Below are 24,283 nucleotides of genomic sequence, written 5' to 3'. Positions count from 1 at the left end.
CTACTGTTAATGGGGAGATACTGTCACTGCTGTTAATGGGGAGATACTATCACTACTGTTAATGGGGAGATACTGTCACTACTGTTAATGGGGAGATACAGTCACTACTGTTAATGGGGAGATACAGTCACTACTGTTAATGGGGAGATACTGTCACTGCTGTTAATGGGGAGATACTATCACTACTGTTAATGGGGAGATACTGTCACTACTGTTAATGGGGAGATACAGTCACTACTGTTAATGGGGAGATACAGTCACTGCTGTTAATGGGGAGATACTGTCACTACTGCTAATGAGGAGATACTGTCACTGCTGCTAATGGGGAGATATTGTCACTGCTGTTAATGGGGAGATACTGTCACTGCTGTTAGTGGGGATATACTGTCACTGCTGTTAATGGGGAGATACAGTCACTACTGTTAATGGGGAGATACTGTCACTGCTGTTAATGGGGAGATACAGTCACTACTGTTAATGGGGAGATACTGTCACTGCTGTTAATGGGGAGATACAGTCACTACTGTTAATGGGGAGATACTGTCACTGCTGTTAATGGGGAGATACAGTCACTACTGTTAATGGGGAGATACAGTCACTACTGTTAATGGGGAGATACAGTCACTACTGTTAATGGGGAGATACAGTCACTGCTGTTAATGGAGATACTGTCACTGCTGTTAATGGGGAGATACTGTCACTACTGTTAATGGGGAAACACTGTCACTACTGTTAATGTGGAGATACTGTCACTACTGTTAATGGGGAGATACTGTCACTGCTGTTAATGGGGAGATACTGTCACTGCTGTTAATGGGGAGATACAGTCACTACTGTTAATGGGGAGATACTGTCACTGCTGTTAATGGGGAGACACTGTCACTGCTGTTAATGGGGAGATACTGTCACTGCTGTTAATGGGGAGATACTGCCACTACTGTTAATGGGGAGATACTGTCACTGCTGTTAATGGGGAGATAATGTCACTGCTGTTAATGGGGAGACACTGTCACTACTGTTAATGGGGAGATACTGTCACTGCTGTTAATGGGGAGATACTGTCACTGCTGTTAATGTGGAGACACTGTCACTACTGTTAATGGGGAGATACTGTCACTGCTGTTAATGGGGAGATACAGTCACTGCTGTTAATGGGGAGATACAGTCACTGCTGTTAATGGGGAGATACTGTCACTACTGTTAAAGGGGAGACCTGATAACTCTGCAATTAAAGGAGAGACACTAACATTGCAATTAAAGTAAATACATTAATAAGCTTGTTTTGCACTTGGAAATGAGTTGCAGGATGTCAGCACTGGCCTTATCTCACAAGTAGATTTTTCTTTAATCCACAGAAAACCAGAAGGAGGCCAGGTGTATGATAGGTCTACAGTCACAGCCACTCCTGGACAGAGGTACCCAATCTTAGAGCATTTAAGAAATTGCTTTCGTAAAATACTAGGTTGAACTTGTAGTCTGACCCACTTTCTGACATTTGTCTGCTATGTAGGTTAGGGATAAAATTTAAGCAGTTTTTTGCATTATAAACATAACCAGAGATGTAATCAACGTTCAGAACACATTGCACTTCCTGATCTGTTACCCATCAAAAAGGACTGGGCTTGTTGGCCCTAGCTGCCTTTTTCTGCTGCTAGAATTGCTTCCTTGGCCATGTGACTTTCATCTTCTCCTCCAGGTACAATTCCCTGAAGTATTGTTCTCAGTGGCTGTTGGAGCTGTGTGTGCACCTCCCTCCGACACAGACTAGCTGGGAAACCCTCACTGCGAGGAAGGTGGTGTGTAGTTAGTTTTTTGCAGTTAAATAAAGGGACTGTAGTTAGAGGAAGGAGAGAGAGGTGACCCAGGGCTGAGCCTGTTAGTGCCTCTACAGAGGTGATGATTAATCCAGGATCATCTGCTCGGCATTGCCAAGATTCGAGGTGGGCCAAGATAGGGAGCAGGCAGGGCTCATGGCTGATCTAACCCGGACTGTATCTTTCCTGGGAGTGCTTGATGGGGTAATGCAGAGGGAGCTTTACTCTGTATCTAACCTGAGCTGTAGCTGTCCTGTGAGTGCTTGATGGGACTGTATAGAAGGAACTTTACTCTGTATCTATCCTGGACTGTACCTGACCTGGGAGTACATAATGCTGACGCAGGCTGAGTGCGAAGTTCTCTTCAAAATTTAACAATTAGAACAAATCTTGCACCTTGATTTTTTTTGTTCTGCTAACCATTGCCCTCAACCACTGTCAAAGACCGAGTTGTAAAGGGGGTCAACTGGATTAAGAAAAAAAATCGTTTTGTGTATCGAACTCAAAACAAATGCACCCCTGATAAATTTGTGCCAGACATGGAATACATCATCAGCCGTGTTATAATGAGACACAATTCATACTGGATTACTCTCTAGTCTTGCTGTGCACACTTCATGGGGTATTGTAGAGTGACCCCTGTATTTAATTGACAGCAATTAGGAAACTCCCTGCAGGAAGCTGAGATAAACTGTGGTGTATGTAACCGTTCCACCTTTAAGAGAACTATTTTAAGAGTTGCACTACTTTATCTTGGCTGCTGTATACTGTAATACCGGTGGTGACCACACCGGTATATAAGTGCTGTGTAATGATTTATTGGGCAGTTCCGCCCTGACCTTCGACTAGTAAAGACCTGTTAAAATTTACTCTTGTGGTCTGTGTAGTAATTCTCACTATAACACACAGACTTAACAGTGGCGACGAGTACGATCTTACCCTGCGGCAGAGATACATCCAAGGCAGTTGACGGGCGTTGAGAGGAGGCATCCGCCCTCATCATCCTGCTGAGAAAAGACGCAGGTCTGAAGTGCAAAGGAAGAATCCTGACACGAAGTCTTCCATCAGCAACAGGCAGTGATCATCCCTTCTATCACGGTGGTGGGTAAGCCGATCAGCGACGAGCAGCAAGTCGGCCACGTTGGCTGTGAAGTAGGGGAGGGAAAAACGGAGGATATAAGGGCGGAGAACTCGACCACGGCCGGGGAAAAGAGCCGGACAGAAGTCGGGGCCAGAGGCGCTGAGACTGGGGCAGCGTAAGGCACGGGAGCCGCGGTGAATGCAAACGCAGCCGGTGTAAAAGACCGGGCTGCAAGCGGGCTGGGAGACGCAACAGCGTCGAGAGAGAGCTCGACCGCGACCGGTGAAAAAGGCCGGGCAGCTACCGAGGCCGTGAGGCGCAGCGACTGGGTCAGCTTAAGGCGCGGGAGAAAATTTAAAAAAAACGCGGAGAACTCAGCCGCAGCCGGGGGAAAGGACCGGACTGCAAGAGGGGCTGGGAGGCACGATTTGAAAACCGCTGGGGAGGGCGAACGCAGCAATACGGCAATCGCCATTACAGCCAGCGGGGGAGAAAGGCAAACGCGGGAAGCCGCCATTTTCATAGGCGGGGGAAGAACACAAGCGCGGGAAACCACCATTTAAAAAAAAAAATAAAAGAAAAATTTCTTTTTGTTTCTCAAGAAGATTGCGAGGATGCCTAAGCGTGGTAACATCAACGATTTCGATCCCGATGTTGAAGATTGGGCCACGTATGTAGAACGCATAGAGATATATTGTAAGGCAAATAAAATATCAGATGAAGATAAAGCACTAACCTTACTAAACTCAATGGGTGCGAAGACATACGGGCTATTGAAGCATCTTCTATCACCAGCTAAACCGGCGGATCAGACTTTCGCTAAAATTGTTGCTGTCCTGAAAAATCATTTGAACCCCACACCGCTGATGTTAGCGGAACGATTTAAATTTTATGCGAGAACGCAACTGAAAGAGGAAAGCAACGCGGAGTATTTAATTGAACTGCGTAAGCTAGCGAAATACTGTCAGTTTGGGGAAAGTCTGACAGAGGCACTGAGAGACAAATTCGTGTGTGGATTGTCGAAAGAAGGAACACAAAAGCGGCTGCTTGAAGAGAATGATCTTACACTTGATAAGGCTGTCACTATTGCAGCATCGCACGAAGCCGCAGCGAGAGGCACTGCGGAAATGCAGCTGAAGGCAGCGGTACTCAGCGTAGATCAAATGGCTTTGGGTACAACAAAATGTTATCGTTGTGGAAAGACAACACACGATCAGAACCAATGCTGGTTTAAAAACCAGGAATGTAGAAAATGTGGCAAGCTTGGTCACATAGCTAAAGTATGCCGGTCAGGAAAGAAGACCAGCAACAAAAAGTCACTGCAGGAAAAGTGCAGAAAGGTACATAAGGTGGCTGAGAAGAGTTCGGATGAACAGAATTTGGATTCAGACTCCAACAGCAAGGAACTGGGTAGTCTGAGAATTCACAATGTGAGTAAGGAAGCTGACCTACAAACTATCTGGGTCACACTGCAGATAGCAGGAGTCCAAGCGAAGATGGAATTGGACACCGGATCAGCGTTGACAGTCATGAATAAGCAAGATTACAAAAGGTTATTCACACATATTCCCCTACGGGATACGGAGATAGTATTGCAGACATACACGGGGCAAAGAGTATACCCCATCGGAAAGATAAAAGTCAAGGTGATACACAAGGGCAAAGAACACCAAGGAATGGACTTATATGTACTACCTGAGGGAGGTCCACCACTTCTGGGACGGGAGTGGATCAGGAAAATAAATATGGACTGGCACTCCCTAAAAGCAATGACGGTAGATTCCGGAAAAAAAAATGTCAAACCTGAACGATTGTCCAGAATATTGGATGAGGCTAAAGAGGTGTTCCAACAGGGACTGGGAACACTAAGAGGAATTAAGGCAAAAATCAAGATTGCAGAACATGCAAACCCAAAATTTTTCAAAGCCAGACCGGTACCTTATGCGATACGACCTGCTGTGGAAGCTGAGCTGGAAGGGCTAGAACGTTCAGGAGTACTGTCTAAGGTGGACTGGAGTGAGTGGGCCACGCCCATTGTTCCCGTCATGAAGCGTTCATCGAGTAACAAGCCAGGGGAACCGGGGAAGGTCCGCATCTGTGGAGACTTCAAAATCACAGTTAATCCGGTGCTTCACACGGTGCAATATCCGCTTCCGCGGATTGAGGATATCTTTGCTTCATTGTCTGGTGGGAAACACTTCACCAAGATAGACCTGGCGCAAGCGTACTTACAGATGGAAGTTGAGGAAGAGTCACGCCAGTATCTCACAATCAACACGCACAGAGGCTTGTATCGATATAATAGACTGGTTTACAGGGAATTCCAAACACTCAATGTTACTTGGACGATATCCTGATTACAGGAGATGATGATGAGGAACACCTTGCAAATTTGAAACTGGTGCTCACCAGATTGAAGGAATATGGACTTCGAGTTAATCGCCAGAAATGTGAGTTCTTTCAGAAACGGATCTCGTACTGTGGTCATGTTATTGACCAGGAGGGGCTGCACAAGTCACCTGACAAGATCGAAGCTGTTGTGAAGGCTCCCGCTCCGGAAAATGTATCCCAGTTGAGGTCGTTCCTAGGGTTGATTAACTATTACCATAAGTTTCTGCCAAATCTATCCACGGTGCTGCACCCGCTGAATGCTCTTTTGCAGAAAGAAGTACCATGGAAGTGGAGCGAGGACTGTAAGAAGGCCTTTCGCAAAAGCAAGGCATTGATCACCTCAGAGGAAGTGTTGGCTCATTTCAACCCAACGCTACCTATTCGTTTAGCTTGTGATGCTTCTCCTTATGGCATTGGAGCAGTACTCTCACACAAGTTGCCAAATGGCTTGGAAAGGCCAGTCGCATTTGCATCCAGATCATTGACCTCCGCTGAGCGCAACTATGCTCAGATAGATAGGGAGGCTCTCAGCCTGGTGTGGGGAGTAAAGAAGTTTAATCATTACCTGCAGGGCCAGAAGTTTACACTGCTGACAGACCACCAGCCGTTGGTATCCATATTCAACCCTAAAAAGGGCGTTTCCATTATGACAGCGCAAAGGCTACAGAGGTGGTCCCTTTTCCTAGGGGCACACCAATATGACATAGAATACAAAGGATCAAAACAGCATGGGAATGCTGACGGTTTATCGCGCCTACCGTTGCCAACGGTAGAAGAGGCGCCTACAGTGGACCCAGTGGAGATGTTCCACTCAACCATAGTGGAATGTCTACCAGTAACAAATTCTACCATCGAAAAGGAAACAAGAAATGACCCGACTCTCTCACGAGTCTACGATTTAACGGTGAAGGGATGGCCAGCACATGGCGAACCACTGTTGCCAGCATTCTCGCAAAGAAGAGAGCAGCTGTCAGTGTGCCGAGGAACTTTGATGTGTGGATCCAGAGTGGTGATTCCACCCAAACTCCAGCATAAACTGCTAAAGGAGCTTCATGAGGGGCATCTGGGTGGAGTGAAAATGAAGAACCTAGCCAGAGCGTTTGTGTGGTGGCCAGGTATCGATGGAGACATCGAAGAAATGACCAAGAGCTGTCTAGGATGCCAGAAGGTCCAAAACGCCCCACCACAAGCCCCTCTACATCCATGGGAGTGGCCCTCATCTCCATGGCAAAGGGTACATATCGACTTTGCTGGTCCATTTATGGACTCAATGTTCTTAATCGCGGTGGATGCACACTCCATGTGGCCGGAGGTAATAAAGATGTCTTCCACCACCACGGAAAAAACCATCACAGTATTAAGGACCATATTTGCCAGGAATGGGCTGCCGGAACAGATCTGTTCTGATAATGGACCGCAATTTGTGTCCGAAGAATTCAGGAAGTTCTTAAAAAACAATGGGGTTAAGCACTACACGTCCGCCCCATACCATCCCACCAATGGATTAGCTGAAAGGTTTGTCCAGACCTTCAAGAAGGCCATAAAGGCCATGGGTAATGAAGACATAAATCTACAACATAAGGTAGATAACTTCTTGTTGGCGTACAGGAATGCAACACATGCGGTTACAAACCAAACTCCCGCCATGATGTTTTTCAATAGAAGACTAAGATGCCGGCTGGATTTGATCAAGCCAAATATCAGAAGGGACGTAGAGAACCGGCAATTTCAAGGCATGAATGAAAGGCCAACTAGAACCTTCCAGATAGGTCAACAAGTTTTGGCCCGGGACTACCGTACCGAGAAAGGCAGCCTGGAACTGTTTGCACACGACTAGGACCGCTGATGTATACCGTGGACATTGGTGAAAGCATAATAAGGCGCCATGTTGACCAGATCATAGAGTCATCCGAAAAGGGACAACCTACTCCACAACTCTATACGCCTAAAGATGAAGCAGAGATACCCATAGTATCTACCTCCGATCCGGTGATACTGGAATCAGATGAACCCGACACTGGCATTCAAGCCGAATCGACCTTGCCAAAAGAACCTACTACACCACCGAAAACTACTACACCACCGAGGCGTTATCCGGACCGAGTCAGGAAGCCTCCAGAGAGACTGAATCTGTGAACTGTTTTTACATGAAGTTGTGTATATATGTTATTATGTTATGTTAATGGGGAATATGTACTGTTAAGCTAAAAAGGGAGGATTGTGGTGTATGTAACCGTTCCACCTTTAAGAGAACTATTTTAAGAGTTGCACTACTTTATCTTGGCTGCTGTATACTGTAATACCGGTGGTGACCACACCGGTATATAAGTGCTGTGTAATGATTTATTGGGCAGTTCCGCCCTGACCTTCGACTAGTAAAGACCTGTTAAAATTTACTCTTGTGGTCTGTGTAGTAATTCTCACTATAACACACAGACTTAACATAAATGTCCTTGAGTGTGTGTTCCCAACAGGAGCTGTGCCTTTCTTTACTTTGACCTATAATGTATCTGTGTGAGGTGTACAGGACAACGGAAGAATAATATAATCCCACCCTTACTTTTCATTTTTTTGTCATGTTGTTGTGCAGCAGGTATCGATTCTCAGTACTTCAGGACCTTCTCTAGAATCCACCGAACCGTACCTGAGATTGAATCACCATTTCAAAAGAAACAGGGCAAAGGAATCATTGATGTTTGGTGGCTTTTTGATGATGGAGGTAGGAGGGAGAGATTTAATGTGTATTTTATATCCCCTGATATGTCCCTTTGCATTTTCTGAATCAACTATTCACGCACTGATTTACCACAGTGGCAGCTGCCGCTGGACTGGCTAAGATACACGGTACAAAAAGGGAGAGTATAGCAGACACTGTTTAAAGCACTGTCAGGGAAAAGCAGAACATTTGAATAAATTGGAAGATATTTACTAAAGGGTTAATGTTCCAATTATTTGATTCATGTCAAAATGCCACCTCCATTCCACCATTTCTATCCCGCACTTCAGAACTTTCCACAAGATGGTCCCCAAGATGGCTGGACCCAAAATGAGTGAAGGATATCTCCGTCATCTCCACCGACCTTTAGCTATCTACATATGTCTGGTGGCACACCGCTCTCCCAGAAGCACTGACACGGGAATCGGCTTTTGGCAGTTGAGCCCTGAGTTAGCACCTGCACCTTGCTGTTTGACACTAGCAGTCAATAGGATGGCATTTTCATCCTAAAGATGTTGCTTCCCCTTCCTCCTCCTTGTGAATCTGGATCCATTGAACATCAGCGGTATTGGAGCAGTGTTCAGGTTCAGTGCTGGATATGCTGGACAATATTCACATCTACTCTCGGATACTGATTCTTTCACTGATGGTTAATATCTTTATTTTTAGGTCTAACCCTACTTATCCCATACCTCATTACCATGAAGAAGCAGTGGAACGATTGTAGAATCAGGGTGTTTACAGGCGGCAAAATCCATACGATAGATGACGACAGGAGAAGGTTAGAATATGTTCAGTTCCCCAATTTCTGTTTACATTTACGGCTTTTCTTGGGAAGAGGGGCTGATTTCCCTCATATACTGAGCACTTTAGACCCGACACCATGGGGTGGATTTTTGGCCTTATCACCAAGGCATCATAAGGGTGGCGCTTGGCAGTGAAAATTTGGTGGGGAGGACTGCGTGCCAATAATGAAACAAACGTAAGGAAAATCAGGTGGATTCTGTCAGAGATGTACAATCTTTCCTGCCAGATTTACCATTCTGCGCTCCGTCCAGACAATGCTTACCAAGTGGTAAAGATAAAAAAAATGCAACCCTCAACTCTGCCAGTGAGAAGGCTCACAGTGAGCCAAGTGCTAACACTCCAACCTGGGCACAATGCCCAGACAATCCAGCTTCGAGCCCAGGCAATCCATATATATTTATATCAAAATTTCTTATTCGTGGGTTTGTCCTGTTTGGATTTTGTGGGTTTGGAGGTTTGGAATGGTCTGTTCTTAGCCCTGTTACCTCATTGGTGGATAATTCTTAAATCAGAATACCCAAATCCGTTCGTATCTGTAGCTTTAAATATATGCAAATTAAAGAGACCATGGACCTTGGGGGGCATAAACGTGGAGCCGAGGATCTGTGATGTGCACCTATTCCCTTTGGGGACATAGATCTTGGAGACGGATTCTTGGACAAAGGCCCCGTGTTGATGTACGTGTCACACTATGGAGGCCCCTGATTGTCTGTGGGCTGATTGTCTACTTTCTAAATATTGTTACATAGGGGAGTTGGATGTTTCACGTTGCCATTGATCACATTTTGTGGGTGCCTTCACTGTTTGGAGATTGTTCTTGTCAGATCGTCATTGAGCTGTCCCTGATCGGCACTCTGTGTTACAGGATGGCAACACTACTCAGCAAATTCCGCATCAACTTTTCAGACATCGTGATTATTGGGGATATAAACACTAAACCTAGTGCGGAGAGGTAAGGACGCGGTGTGAAGGGGTGAGGCCGCAGTGCGGGGTGGAAAGGGTTAATTGGTGATGTTTGGTCTTCTCTAGTCTCACTGTTGCTAGGCTCTGCTTCTTTCCTCAGTCTCAAAGTCTTTAATGAGCTGATTGAGCCATACAGGCTGCATGATGAGGACTGGGATGGGGAAACGGCAACAAATATCAAAACTGATGTTCTGTGGAAAATTTCGGACAGTGAACTGGAAATGTTCAGGGAGAAGGTCTGAGCTTGGGTTATTATTCAGTTAATTTTTTGACTGTTTCTTATTTTCTAATAATCTCACTGATGGGACCTGTTTGTTTTGAATCTCAGACCCAGCGTCAGATACGTTTGAACGAACTCCTGCAGGAACATTCCGGCTCTGCTAACCTCATAGTGATGTAAGTTCCCAGATGCTGAGACATGCAGCAATTCACAAAATTAGAAGCACTTGGAGAGATGCGTCTCCCTTTCGAGAGAGTTGGAGTGGGGCCTTGCGGGGGGCATTATCAGGATTTGGTACAAGATGGATGAGGAGGACATAATTCATACCTTGCCCCAATGATTGTACAACTGAGAACTCATTGGAGCCCATTGTTCATTCAAGCTAAATGCTGCAAGTATTAAATGCTTCTTGACGGATTCAGTTGGCAAATGCATCACCCGGTGTGGCACTGAGCCTCACAGAGCAGGTGTGCACTGCCTGGTGTGGTACTGAACTATACGAGAAAGAAAGAACTTGGATCTAGCGCCTTTCACGACCACAGAATGTCCCAAAGTGCTTTACAGCCAATGAACCTCTTTTGAAGTGTAGTCACTTTTGTAATGTAGGAAACACAGCAGCCAGTTTGTACACCACAAGATCCCACAAACAGCAATGTGATAATGACCAAATAATCGGTTTCAGTGATGTAGATTGCAGGATAAGTATTGGCCAGAACACCCCTGCTCTTCTTCGAATAGTGCCAAGGGATCTTCACATTCTACCTGAGAGGTCAGATGTGGCCTCGGTTTAATGTCTAATCCAAACGATAGCACCTCTGACAGTGCAACACTCCCTCAGTATTGCACCGGAGTGTCAGCCTAGATTTTGTGATCACATCTCTGGAGTGGGACTTGAACCCACAACCATCTGACTCAGAGGCAAGGGTGCTACCCACTGAGCCACAGCTGATCTAAGCTAGTAAGGCAGGTCACTACAATTGGCCTGCCTGGATTAGGGATGAGGAAAACAAAATCAGCCAGGGTTCCTGCTCCCGATTACTGTCCGGTGACTGCTGTTGGGAAGTGCATGTGTGGACCAGGCCCAGCTGTGATACCCCCTACAGTTAAATTCCCTGTCGACTCACCCCATCTAGTCTCACACATGAAGAATGGCTACTTGGGTAAGGTACTGGAGGATGGCCAGCATCTGAGAAACCTGTTCTCCAGGAAGTCCGTGTCTGCGGAAGAGAAAATAGGGGGCGGGGAAGGGGAAGGATTATAGGTTTTGGAGACAGACAGATAACCTGAGTCATACAGTAACTGCACAAATTATACCAGTTCTAAGTTGGCAAGTTGAATTTTGTTAATGGCAACATTTTTTGCCTCTCTCATAGGGATGAGGTCTTACAGCTCAGTAACTGGGTTAATCCTCTGCCCCAGTTACACACACCGCCTTTGTTCGTACCCTTATTACACACACCTCCTTTGTTCGTACCCTTATTACACACACCTCCTTTGTGCGTACCCTTATTTCACACACCTCCTTTGTGCGTACCCTTATTTCACACACCTCCTTTGTGCGTACCCTTATTTCACACACCTCCTTTGTGCGTACCCTTATTACACACACCTCCTTTGTGCGTACCCTTATTTCACACACCTCCTTTGTGCGTACCCTTATTTCACACACCTCCTTTGTGCGTACCCTTATTTCACACACCTCCTTTGTGCGTACCCTTATTTCACACACCTCCTTTTTTCGTACCCTTATTACACACACCTTCTTTGTGCGTACCCTTATTTCACACACCTCCTTTGTGCGTACCCTTATTTCACACACCTCCTTTGTTCGTACCCTTATTACACACACCTTCTTTGTGCGTACCCTTATTACACACACCTCCTTTGTGCATACCCTTATTACACACACCTTCTTTGTGCGTACCCTTATTTCACACACCTGCTTTGTGCGTACCCTTATTTCACACACCTCCTTTGTTCGTACCCTTATTACACACACATTCTTTGTGCGTACCCTTATTACACACACCTCCTTTGTGTGTACCCTTATTTCACACACCTCCTTTGTGCGTACCCTTATTTCACACACCTTCTTTGTGCGTACCCTTATTACACACACCTCCTTTGTGCGTGCCCTTATTACACACACCTTTGTGCGTATCCTTATTACACACACCTTCTTTGTGCATACCCTTATTACACACACCTTCTTTGTGCGTACCCTTATTGCACACACCTTCTTTGTGCGTACCCTTATTACACACACCTCCTTTGTTCGTACCCTTATTACACACACCTCCTTTGTTCGTACCCTTATTACACTCACCTCCTTTGTGCGTACCCTTATTACACACACCTCCTTTGTGCGTATCCCTATTGCAAATTCTCCCATTGCACACATTCCTATTATTTATCAAAGTCTGTGCTTCATTGGGTTCCGCATTGTCTCCAACATTTTCTTTCTCTTTTCTTCAGGAGCCTGCCCATCGCACGGAAAGGGGCCGTGTGCAATGCGCTGTACATGGCCTGGCTAGAAATACTCTCCAGGAAGCTGCCGCCAGTCCTGCTGATCCGTGGCAACCATCAGAGTGTCCTCACCTTCTACTCCTAACATGGTCTCGGCAGGGCCTCCACGTTGAGACTGAATGTGCCAGGCAATCATTGCACAATGCAACAGGTTAGGAAAACCTCAAATGGTATATAGAAGAAAAAATCAAACTGTTGCAGGAGAACTGAAATCTAGCTTCTAATCTCTGTGCTGGGGGTGGTGGAACTCTGCTCTGGTTCTATCTGACTTTGTAGCATCTTCTCAAGCCGGATCCTAGGCCGTTATCCTTGAGGGCTGGGAGAGCCATGCTATGGTTGTGAGTGAGGACGGGAAGTCCCAATTCTGAGCATTTCTTTCCAGGGGATAGACGGCCTATAACGAGGAGCAACACGTCGCACCAGAACAGATACCAAATGGTAAATCTTTATTGACCCATTTAGAGCTGAGTTTGAGATGTTTTTGATGTGTTACTATGTAGATCATAGTTGGCCACCTTACTGCAGGTTATTGGATGTTTTATTGCTTTTATAGTTTACATATTGCCTCAAATAGCCACAGATATTTCTTTAAATGATTGTGTTTGGTGAACTGCCTGGTTTTCTCCCTTAGCTCCCTCGGCCATAAATCAACAGAAGTGGACAGGCTGCACTGACCCAGCTGTGAGGGAAGAGGGAGGAGAGGAGAGGGGCAGGGGCATCAACCCAACACTTCATCTTGTTTTACGCTCTGGTGGGAAGTGCTTGCATAGGCACAACCACGGCGGGGGGGGGGGGGGTGTGCGGTTTGAGTATGATTGTGGCCTTGGGCTGCCCCCTGGAGATGCAAGCCATGTCTTCCCTCCATCCCTTCCTTGCCCTCCCAACTCTATCTTCCGCCCACCATCTCCTCACTCAGCAGTGGGAACTCAGAAGTGTGGGGTTGACCCGTATCCCACCTCACTCTGAGACCCTGTGTGTTGCTGAATCACCCTGGTTGCCAAAACAAACCAAGCTGGGCACTGATGCACGTGAAAAGGGATCTTAAACAATCATTGTATCACTGAGGTGAAGCAGGGGCTCTTCGGGAGGCTGATGGAGAGCGTCTTCTGGGAGCTTTTAGTATTTTTTAACCTGTTCTCCGAGCAGTGGGATGAAATGTACAGGTCAGTCACTAAAACACCATACTCCTGGATTGGTTCCATTTTCTATTTTACAAAAAATAGGAAAAACGAACCAGAGGAGATGAGAAGATTTTTTTTTAATGCACTGCTTGAATGAGCGGTGGAAGCCGATTCAATAGTAATTTTCAAAAGGGAATTGGATAAATACTTGAAAAGGAAACATTTACAGGGCTATGGGGAGTGGGACTAATTTGATCGCTCTTTCAAAGAGCCAGCACAATAACAATTTGCATTTATATAGCGCCTTTAACGTAGTAAAACGTCCCAAGGCGCTTCATAGGAGCGTTATCAAATTTTGACACCGAGCCACATAAGGAGATATTAGAACAGATGACCAAAAGCTTGGTCAAAGAGGTAGGTTTTAAGGAGCATCTTAAAGGAGGGGAGAGAGGTAGAGAGGTTTAGGGAGGGAATACCAGAGCTTGGGGCCTAGACAGCTGAAAACACAGCCGTCAGTGGTGGAGCCATTAAAATCCAGGATGCGCAGGAGGCCAGAATTGGAGGAGCGCAGAGATCTCGAGGCTTGTAGGGCTGGAGGAGGGGCGAGGCCATGGAGGGATTTGAAAACAAGGATGAGAAGTTTTAATCGAGGTGTTGCCAGACCAGGAGCCGATGTAGGTCATTGAGCACAGGGGTGATGGGCCTAATGCCCTCCTTCTGTGCTGTATTACACTGTTCACCTTTGTTTTTTTTTTGGGTGATTCTTCCCCCATCATCAGCCCAGCTTGCCATCTGGAACCAAGCTCCAGGCCACTGTTGGTGCTCCTTGTACCCAGGCTTCGAGCAGCCAGTAGGCACTGCGCTGGCATGATCACCCCTTGGATCATTTCTTTATTCATCGGGAGCCTAGTAAACTGAGTTTAGATTCTGGGATTTATACTTGACTGCTCTGTGCCTCCACTGATCAGAACTAGATTGTACTGTTTATCATGAAAGATCTTACAATCACACCTGGCCAGGATCTACTGTCTTCACCCTCACACATAATTTAAGTAATACTTCTAAATAAGTTAAGGTATTGACAGACTAAACCAGGCAGAATGGGATTGGAGCTGAAGTCTCCATTTGTATTTGAACCCAATCCATAGGCAGTGAGAAAATGAATCAAAGTTTGTCCATCCCAATGGGGAGATTGGAATTTTGGGCTGAAGTTATCACTCTGTGCCTAAACAATCCAGATACTGAGAAATTTGTGTAAACCGTATTTTGATTTAAATGTGTTTTTATTTGTAGCATTTTCTGATTCTGTAATTTTTTGTTGTCTATTCGCTATTTATTAAACTGATGTAGTTCTACATCCTAGGTACAGATCGAATACTGATCCACGAGTACGAGCTTCGTATGTTGCCTTCAATTTGCATACCTGAGCCAAATTTTAAAAAACCTGCTTATTTTATTACTGTCTCTTCCCTATTTTCATCTTGCCACTTTTATTTTGCATCAATCAATATTTAAATATATTAGAGCGTCAGAGGGCGCATATTCTTGTACTAAGGCAGGGGACCCAGGCTTGTTCTATCTGTTTTATTGATGTCTGCCTGAGAGAGGGAGAATATAAAAACAAGAATAACAGAAAAAGGGCTAACTTAAAAAAAGAGAACTGTTGGAAGGACTGCACCATCATTTGAGTAAAAAGGGAAGCCAGTATAAGTCCTGCATTTAGACATAGTCCATTAACAAGTCCGGTTTAATATCAACAAGTCGTGTTGCAGAGATACCCGGTGCAGCAGGAAAACTGCAGTATTGCTCACTATAAGCTCACCCTGTAGCCTGATGGAACAGTCTGCTTGATGAGTGTAGTGAGGTTGACTCAATCAAATTATGCCAATGGAGAATAAAAGTTGTATTTGATCGCACTTGGCTGACTCCTGTTCCAAATTGAGAGTGAGGGTGACTGTGGTGGAAGGTAAGATGACAAATGATGAAGCACATTGCAAATTATCATTAGATCCATAAGTGCTTCATCCCTTTTGTGACACTGAGATACAGCCAGAGCACCAGTTCTTATGTATAGGAATAAGGAGCTGCAGTAGGCCATTTGGCCCTTCGTGCCTGCTTCGCCATTCAACAAGATCATGGCCGATCTTCTACCTCAACTCCACCTTCCCGCACTATCCCCATATCCCTTAATTCCCTTCATTCCCAAAAATTTATCGACCTCTGTCGTGAATATAATCAATGACTGAGCATCCACAGCTCTCTGGGGTAGAGAATTCCAAAGATTCATAACCCTTAAAAGAAATTTCTCCTCATCTCAGTCCTAAATGGCTGACCCCTTATTCTGTGACTGCGACCCCGTGTTCTGGTTCCCCAGCCAGGGGAAACATTTTCCCAGCATTAACCCCGTAATAATTTTATATGTTTCAATTAGATCACCTTTCATTCTTCTAAATTCTAAGGAATATAGGTCGAGTCTACTCAATCTCTCCTCATAGGACAATCCCCTCATCCTAAGAACCAGTCTAGTGAACCTTTGTTGCACTCCCTCTAAGGCAAGTATGTCTTTCCTTAGGTAAGGAGACCAGAACTGTACAGATGTGGCCTCACCAATGCCCTGTATAATTGTAGTAAGACTTCTTTACTCTTATACTCTAATCCCTTGCTTTCCTAATTGCTTGCTGTACCTGCATGTTACCTTTCTGTGATTCATATACAAGGACACCCAGGTCCCCTGAGTGCAAACATTTCCCAGTCTCTCACCATTTTTCCTACCAAAGTGGTTAACTTCACACTTCCCCACATTGTATTCCATTTGCCATGTTCTTGCCCACTCAGTCACCCTGTCTGTATCTCTCTGCAGCCTCTTTGCGTCCTCCTCACAGATTACTTTCCCACCTAACTTTGTATCATCAGCAAACTTGGATATGCTACACTCAGTCCCTTCATCCAAATCATTGATATAGATTGTAAATAGCTGAAGCCCAAGCATGGATCCTTGCGGTACCCTGCTAGTTACAGCCTGCCAACCTGAAAAAGTCCCCTTTATTCTTACTCTCTGTTTTCTGTCCATTAACCAATCCTCAACCTATGCTAATATATTACCCCCAATACCATGAGTCCTAATTTTGTGTAATAACATCTTGTGTGACACCTTATCAAATGCTTTTTGAAAATCCAAATACACTACATCCACTGGCTCCCCCTTATCCATCCTACAAGTTACACCTTCAAAAAACTCTAACAGATTTGTCAAACACGATTTACCTTTCATAAAACCATGTTGACTCTGCCTAATCATATTATGATTTTCTAAGTGCCCTGTTACCACATCCCTAATAAAAGATTCTAGCATTTTGCCTACTACTGATGTCAGGCTAACAGGCCTATAGTTCCCCATTTTTTCTCTTCCTCCTTTCTTAAATAGTGCGGTTATGTTTGCTACCTTCCAATCCTTGGGGACTGTTCTAGAATCTAGGGAATTCTGGAAGATTAATATCAGTGCATCCACTATCTCTGCAGCTACCTCTTTCAAAACCCTGGGATGCAGGTCATCAGGTCCAGGGGATTTGTCGCCACTTCGTCTCATTAATTTCTCCAGTACTATGTCTTTACTTATACTGATTTCTTTAAGTTCCTCATTCTCTCTAGACCCTTGGTTCCCCATTACAGGAAACTTTCCATTAACCGGCCCCTAAATAACTGGAACGCTCTATCCGTCGGTTCAGGTAACTTTTATTACTTTTTTACTCCATTTGTTGCTGTGCAAGGGTGTTGTAAGAGCCATGAAAGCTTAAGAAAATACTTTAAAATAGTGGTTAAATGGCATAATACAGTTAATTTACCTGACCGACTTATTGTATTAAACCCCCTATTTTCTTGCTCCAGTAGTATAGTCCGAGACGCCCCCTTCATTCTTGCCACAATGGTACAGTCCCTAAGCCACACATGGTGTGCAGCCATTTTACAGTTTAAACTGCACGTGGCTGAAGGAGGCAGAAGTTGTGAGGTTTGGAGCAATACAGTTTTTGACCGTGTTCGTTTATACGTGTTTGCTTTGTAATTCCGTTTGTTAAGTGGTATAGTAAACAGTTTAAAAGACAAAGCTACGTTTGGGAACGTTTTATTTCGACACGCGTCTACTCGTTGTTAAAAGCCCCACAGCTCAGTGGCTGCCTGTTTGGAAACTAAGAAGCGCCACTACATTAGTCAAAAACTTGCTCCCTAAGAAGGAAAGGACGGAATCGTCGGCGAACGTATACATGAATGGTCACGGAGCCAGACGACAATATAAGAAAGCGAAGGTACAGTGACTGTTACTTGCTTTGTTCATTCTATTGAGAAGCTAAATAAGAGCTGCGGGTAAAATGGCCGAGGCCTTACGGAGCCAGGAGCTTCCATCAGCCAGAAGGATTGCTGGACAAAAGAGGGAAATAAAGCTCACCCCAAAGGCAATGGAAGAGAAGTTACATAGAAGCATAGGTGCAAGGAAGGCTAAATTAGCTCAGATAACTGGAAAAATGAAGATAATTGATCGTCTCATGGAAGATAATGCTAATATTAAGAAAGCTGAAGACATAATGTATTACGATTTCTCCAAGCTGCATGAAGAATTTAATGCACTCAATGAAGATGTATTAGCACTTCTGTCTGAAGAAGAGGGAAACGCTGATCAGCACAACTGGTTTGATCTTAAATCAACCAGCATTAAGGACTATATCAAGGTCACAGAACAGTGGATGTTAAAGATTCGTCAAGATGCTGATACAGCAGAGAAAGATAAAGTTGACGATGAAGTCGGACCAGACGATAGCATTTCAGAGACTTCCGCCAGACCGAGCAAAAATCGAAAAGAAGGTAGCTCTGTTTCTGGACGCAGGTCAGTCGCTTCTACCACAAGCTCGTCGCGACGCATGAGAGTGGAGGTTGAACGGGCGGCATTGATGGCGCGCGCAGCATCTTTAGCGGAGAAGCAAGCTCTTGAACGGGAAGAGGCCCAACTGCAGGTCCAAGAGGCCCAACTGCAGGCCCAACAGGCCCAACTGCAGGCCCAACAGGCCCAGGTGCAGGCAAAGAAAGAACAGCTGGAGATAAAAACAGCTATAGCGGTCTCAGACGCCTGGTTGAGTGCGTACAAAGATTATGAAGGCTCACGGGACGGCGGGAGCGAATACTGCCAGTCAATGTTGTCACATAGAGTTGGATCCAGGGCACCTTCAAGAGTTACAAGAGAGCCCGAAGGCAATCCCCTGGCATTACAGTGTGGAAAAGTGGCCTCTCCACTAACAGGAGCACGTGATGCTACCCCAGATGTCAGACGGTCTAGACTAGACCCTGCTGATGACCACCAGAGGCCTGAAGACACAGGGAGAAGCCTATACCGAGTGATGCAACGTCAGAACGAAATTACAGAGATGCTTGTAAAACAACAGAATCTGTTTCGACTCCCTCAAAGAGACATACCAGTGTTCCAAGGCGACCCACTCAAGTATAAGCCCTTCATCAGATCCTTTGAACAAGCCATTGACTCCAAAACAGAGAGCAGCAGTGATAAGTTGTACTACCTGGGACAGTACACCAGTGGTAAACCACAAGACCTGGTCAGAAGCTGTGAACACATGAGACCGGACCGGGGATACATAGAAGCCAGGAAGTTGCTGCAGGAGCACTATGGTAACGAGCTGAAGATAGCCACTGCATATATTGAAAAGGCTACCAAGTGGCCACAGATCAGATCGGAGGACGGAGAGGCATTGAACGCATATGTTCTTTTCCTCATAGGATGTCGCAACACCATGGAGGATGTTGAATTCATGGAAGAGATGGACAATCCTACGACTATGAGAATCATCATCTCTAAGCTTCCTTACAGGATGAGAGAACAATGGAGAAGAACAGCCTTTGAGATAATGGAGAGACAGAAAAGTAGAGCCAGGTTTGCAGACTTAGTGAATTTCATAGACAAACAGGCTAAAATTGCTAGGGACCCATTGTTTGGAAACATCCAGGATGTCAGCCCGACCACCGATGGAAGAGTGAAAGCCAAGCCTGTTGAATCAAAGACTCTCAGGAAAGGTGGTTCCAGGGGAAGCAGCTTTGCAACTATCGTCACCCAGGCCGAGGAAGAAAGGCCCCAGAACTCATCTCCCAAAAAGAGCAGCACAGTGACGTCTGCTAATGCCTTTCAGAAGCCATGCTTATTCTGCCAGAAGAATCATACATTGGATTTCTGCAGCGACATCAAAGCACAGCCACATAAGGACAGAATCGAATTCCTGAAGTACAACGGCCTATGTTTTGGATGTCTCTCTCAGGGGCACCTGAGTAGAAACTGTAAGCAAAGAACAACATGCAGAGAGTGCACTCGGAAACATCCCAGTCTGCTGCATATCCATAAAGAAGAACAAGTCTCTAAGAAGAGTGAAGAAAACAATACCGACGAGAAGGTTGTTTCAAGTGCTCTGGTGTCGCTAGAACCAGAGACTTGTGGATTCACTGGGGCCGGTGACAGTGATTGTATTCTTGCCATCGTACCAGTAAAGATCAAGTCTAAGAGGAGTGAGAAGGTTGTGGAGACTTACGCCTTCATGGATCCAGGTAGTTCAGCAACGTTCTGCACAGAATCACTCATGCGACAGCTGAACGTTAGAGGCAGAAGAACAGAAATCCTATTACGCACCATGGGTCATGAGAAGTCAATGCAAAGTTATATCCTGTCAGACTTAGAAGTGTGTGGACTTGAAGAGAAGGACTTCATAGACCTGCCTAATGTTTTCACACAGAGGGAGATTCCTGTTAGAATAGGGAACTTAGCCCTGCAGAAGGATGTGGATAGATGGCCTTACCTAGAAAAGGTGCGTCTCCCATACATTGAAGCAGAAATTGGCCTATTAATTGGAACCAATGCCTACAAAACTATGGAGCCATGGCAGGTGATAAACAGCAAGGATGGCGGACCCTACGCCGTCAGGACAGCCCTTGGATGGGTAGTCAATGGACCGGTAAGGAGAGATGATGGCAACAAGTCGAACAAGGAGGAAGGACAAAATGTCACAGTTAATCGCATCTCTATCGCAAGCATTGAAGAGCTGTTGATACAGCAGTTCAACGCAGACTTCTCAGAACGCAGCTGTGAGGAAAAGACAGAGATGTCACAAGAAGACCATCAGTTCATGGATTTGATGACAAGGTCTACACAGTTCATTGATGGCCACTATCACATTGGTTTGCCACTGAGAAGACAGACCGCGAAGATGCCGAACAATCGCTGCATAGCAGAGCAACGCGCCATCAGTCTAAAGAGAAAGCTGAACAAGAACCCCGACTTTCACGAAGACTACAAAGGCTTCATGAGAAACATCATAGCGAAAGGCTATGCTGTAAAAGTGCCCGAGGAACAGTTGAACAGAGACGATGGAAGGGTCTGGTACATTCCTCATCACGGTGTGTATCACCCAAAGAAGAAAAAGATCCGTGTAGTGTTTGACTGCGCCGCCTCATTCAGAGGAACTTCACTGAATGACCAGCTGCTTCAAGGTCCTGATCTTACTAATACCCTCATTGGCGTCTTGACTAGGTTTAGACAAGAGCTCGTTGCCATGATGGCAGACATAGAATCAATGTTCTACCAAGTCAGAATCCCTGATGAAGATGCTGATCTTCTGCGTTTCCTTTGGTGGCCAGATGGCGACGTTAGTCAAGCGATGGTGGAATGCAGAATGGCCGTACACTTGTTCGGAGCCACATCATCTCCCAGCTGTGCAAGCTACGCTCTCAGAAAAACTGCAGAAGATGGCAAAGGCAAAGCACCATCAGAGGCCGTGGAGACAATCTTCAGAAACTTTTATGTCGATGACTGTCTGAAGTCCGCGTCAACAGAAGACGATGCCATCGCACTGTCAAGAGACCTTAGAACTCTGTGTTCGAATGGAGGATTCCATCTGACTAAGTGGATAAGCAACAGCAGAGCAGTTCTAGCTTCTATCCCAGAAAAGGAAAGAGCCACTGAAGTCAAAGATCTGGACCTGAGCCACGATGTCCTTCCTATCGAGAGAGCTCTTGGTGTACAATGATGCATTGAGTCAGACACGTTCAACTTCAGGATAATGGTGAACGAAAGACCATCCACAAGACGAGGGATTCTCTCCGTGGTCAGTTCCATCTACGACCCTCTTGGATTCCTGGCACCACTCATTCTGCCGGTGAAGCTGATGTTACGAGAGCTGTGTAGAGACAAGAGAGGATGGGATGAAGATATCCCAGAAGGTCAAGCTCAGAGATGGCACAGATGGTTGACAGATTTGCAACAACTTTCTAGCTTCAACGTCAGTAGATGCATCAAGCCCGCGAGTTTTGGAGTTACAAAGACGGCTCAACTACATCATTTCTCGGACGCCAGTGAGGACGGCTATGGCGCGGCTACTTACCTCTTGCTGACAAATCAACAGGGCCAGAAACATTGTGCCTTCCTCATGGGGAAATCCAGGGTGGCTCCGCTGAAGCAGGTCACCATCCCGAGACTGGAATTGACGGCAGCAGTTGTTGCAGTTAAAGTTGACCAGGTGACGCGGAAAGAGTTACAGCTCCCATTAGAAGAATCTGTCTTCTGGACGGATAGCACGACGGTGCTGAAGTATGTAGAGAATGAGAAGATACGCTTCAAGACCTTCGTAGCAAACAGAATCTCATCCATTAGAGAAGCTACACAACCATCTCAATGGAGGTATGTAAACACCTCATTAAACCCAGCAGATCAAGCCTCACGGGGATTGAAGGCTGAAAACTTCATGAGGAGTGAAACTTGGATACAAGGCCCAAGTTGTCTGCTGGAAACAGAGAGATCATGGCCAGAAAGACCAGATATGCCAAGTCAGATTGCTGAAGACGACGTCGAAGTCAAGAGATCAGTCACAGTAAATCTCATAAATACGAAAGAGAACTTTGACACAGTGAACAAGCTTGTTAACCATTTCTCAGGATGGCACCAGTTGAGGAAAGCAGTTGCATGGTTTCTAAGGTTGAAAGAGTTGCTGCTACACCTGAGCGGTAAGAGAAAAGAGTACCGAGCCACTACCAGTCAGTCTGAAAGTAACTCTGATAAGCAGAGAATGCTTCTACAGCAGTATATGCATCAGCACAAGACCACATTGGGCAAGAATTCATTGACCGTGGAGGACTTGGCCAAGGCTGAGAAGGAGATAGTTCGCTTCAGTCAAAGACAAAGATACCCAGAAGAAATCGAAGCTCAACAGCGAAATACTCCAATCAAGAAAGGTAGTCATATCTACAAGCTGGACCCTACACTGCAAGATGGAGTACTGAGGGTGGGAGGGAGACTAAACAAATCTGCTACGCCAGAGGAGGCCAAGCATCCTGCTATCCTTTCTAAGGACCTCCGGGTTGCTACTCTCATTCTTCAGCATATACACCAGAGTATTGGACACAGTGGGAGGAATCACGTGCTTGCGAAGCTAAGACAAAGATACTGGATTCCAGGAGCTAATTCCGTAATAAGAAAAATACTCTCTGAATGCATTGTTTGCAGACGGTTACACGCTAGAGCTGGGGAGCAGAAAATGGCAGACCTGCCTGAAGACCGTTTGTTACCAGACAAGCCCCCATTTACAAACGTAGGGGTGGACTATTTCGGGCCTATCGAGGTAAAGCGAGGACGGAGCCTTGTCAAGAGATATGGTGTGCTTTTCACTTGTTTGACCATCAGAGCAGTTCATATTGAGGCGGCACACACGCTTGACACTGATTCCTGTATTAACGCCTTGCGGCGCTTTGTCTGTAGAAGAGGACAGGTGTCCATTATGCGTTCTGATAATGGCACTAATTTCGTCGGAGCGGAGAGAGAACTACGGGAAGCTATTGAAGGTTGGAATCAGCTTAAAATACAGGAAGCCATGATGCAAACAGGAATTAAGTGGATCTTCAATCCTCCGGCTGCATCCCACCACGGAGGTGTCTGGGAAAGACAGATACGCACCGTAAGAAAACTACTCAGTTCTGTACTGAAGCAGCAAGCGCTCGACGACGAGGGACTCCAAACCGTTCTGTGTGAGGTCAAAGCCATCATTAATGACCGACCGATAACTAAGACATCAGATGATCCCAATGACCTCGAAGCCCTGACTCCGAACCACCTGTTGTTGTTGAAAACACAGCCAGCCATGCCCCCGGGAGTCTTCAAAAGGGAAGATCTGTATGCCCGTCGGAAGTGGAGGCAAGTTCAGTATATGTCAGACCTTTTCTGGACCAGATGGACAAGAGAATACTTACCTCTGCTACAAGAAGCAGCGTGAAAGGTTCCTGAACGAAAAAAGTGGACACTTATATTGTAAATATGTTGAACTCATTAGTTTATGACTCTTAATGTTTGAGTAATTGATATGCTTCATGTGCCTAGTCAATTAGGGGCCGGAGTGTAAGAGCCATGAAAGCTTAAGAAAATACTTTAAAATAGTGGTTAAATGGCATAATACAGTTAATTTACCTGACCGACTTATTGTATTAAGAAACTCCCTATTTTCTTGCTCCAGTAGTATAGTCCGAGACACCCCCTTCATTCTTGCCACAATGGTACAGTCCCTAAGCCACACATGGTGTGCAGCCATTTTACAGTTTAAACTGCACGTGGCTGAA

At 45.6% G+C, this 24,283-nt stretch overlaps 1 protein-coding gene across 1 annotated transcript in view; it reads left to right on the top strand.

The window, feature by feature from the left end:
- The window catches only part of LOC147108244 (solute carrier family 12 member 2-like), a 315,116-nt gene that overhangs the window by 162,703 nt on the left and 128,130 nt on the right, over nucleotides 1-24,283 (top strand). The window contains exons 21-27 of the mRNA XM_086004787.1: nucleotides 1,356-1,415; nucleotides 7,877-8,005; nucleotides 8,672-8,783; nucleotides 9,675-9,761; nucleotides 9,873-10,008; nucleotides 10,101-10,168; nucleotides 12,468-12,669. Coding sequence (XP_085860913.1) covers nucleotides 1,356-1,415; nucleotides 7,877-8,005; nucleotides 8,672-8,783; nucleotides 9,675-9,761; nucleotides 9,873-10,008; nucleotides 10,101-10,168; nucleotides 12,468-12,603 — 728 coding nt within the window. The 3' untranslated portion in view covers nucleotides 12,604-12,669. The remainder of the gene's footprint in view (nucleotides 1-1,355; nucleotides 1,416-7,876; nucleotides 8,006-8,671; nucleotides 8,784-9,674; nucleotides 9,762-9,872; nucleotides 10,009-10,100; nucleotides 10,169-12,467; nucleotides 12,670-24,283) is intronic.

The sequence above is a fragment of the Somniosus microcephalus genome, chromosome 13 (genome assembly GCF_052327205.1).
Source record: "Somniosus microcephalus isolate GS21.2 chromosome 13, FLI_Smic_1.0, whole genome shotgun sequence".
Taxonomy (NCBI): Eukaryota; Metazoa; Chordata; class Chondrichthyes; order Squaliformes; family Somniosidae; genus Somniosus; species Somniosus microcephalus.
This window is presented reverse-complemented; position numbering and strand designations above follow the sequence as displayed.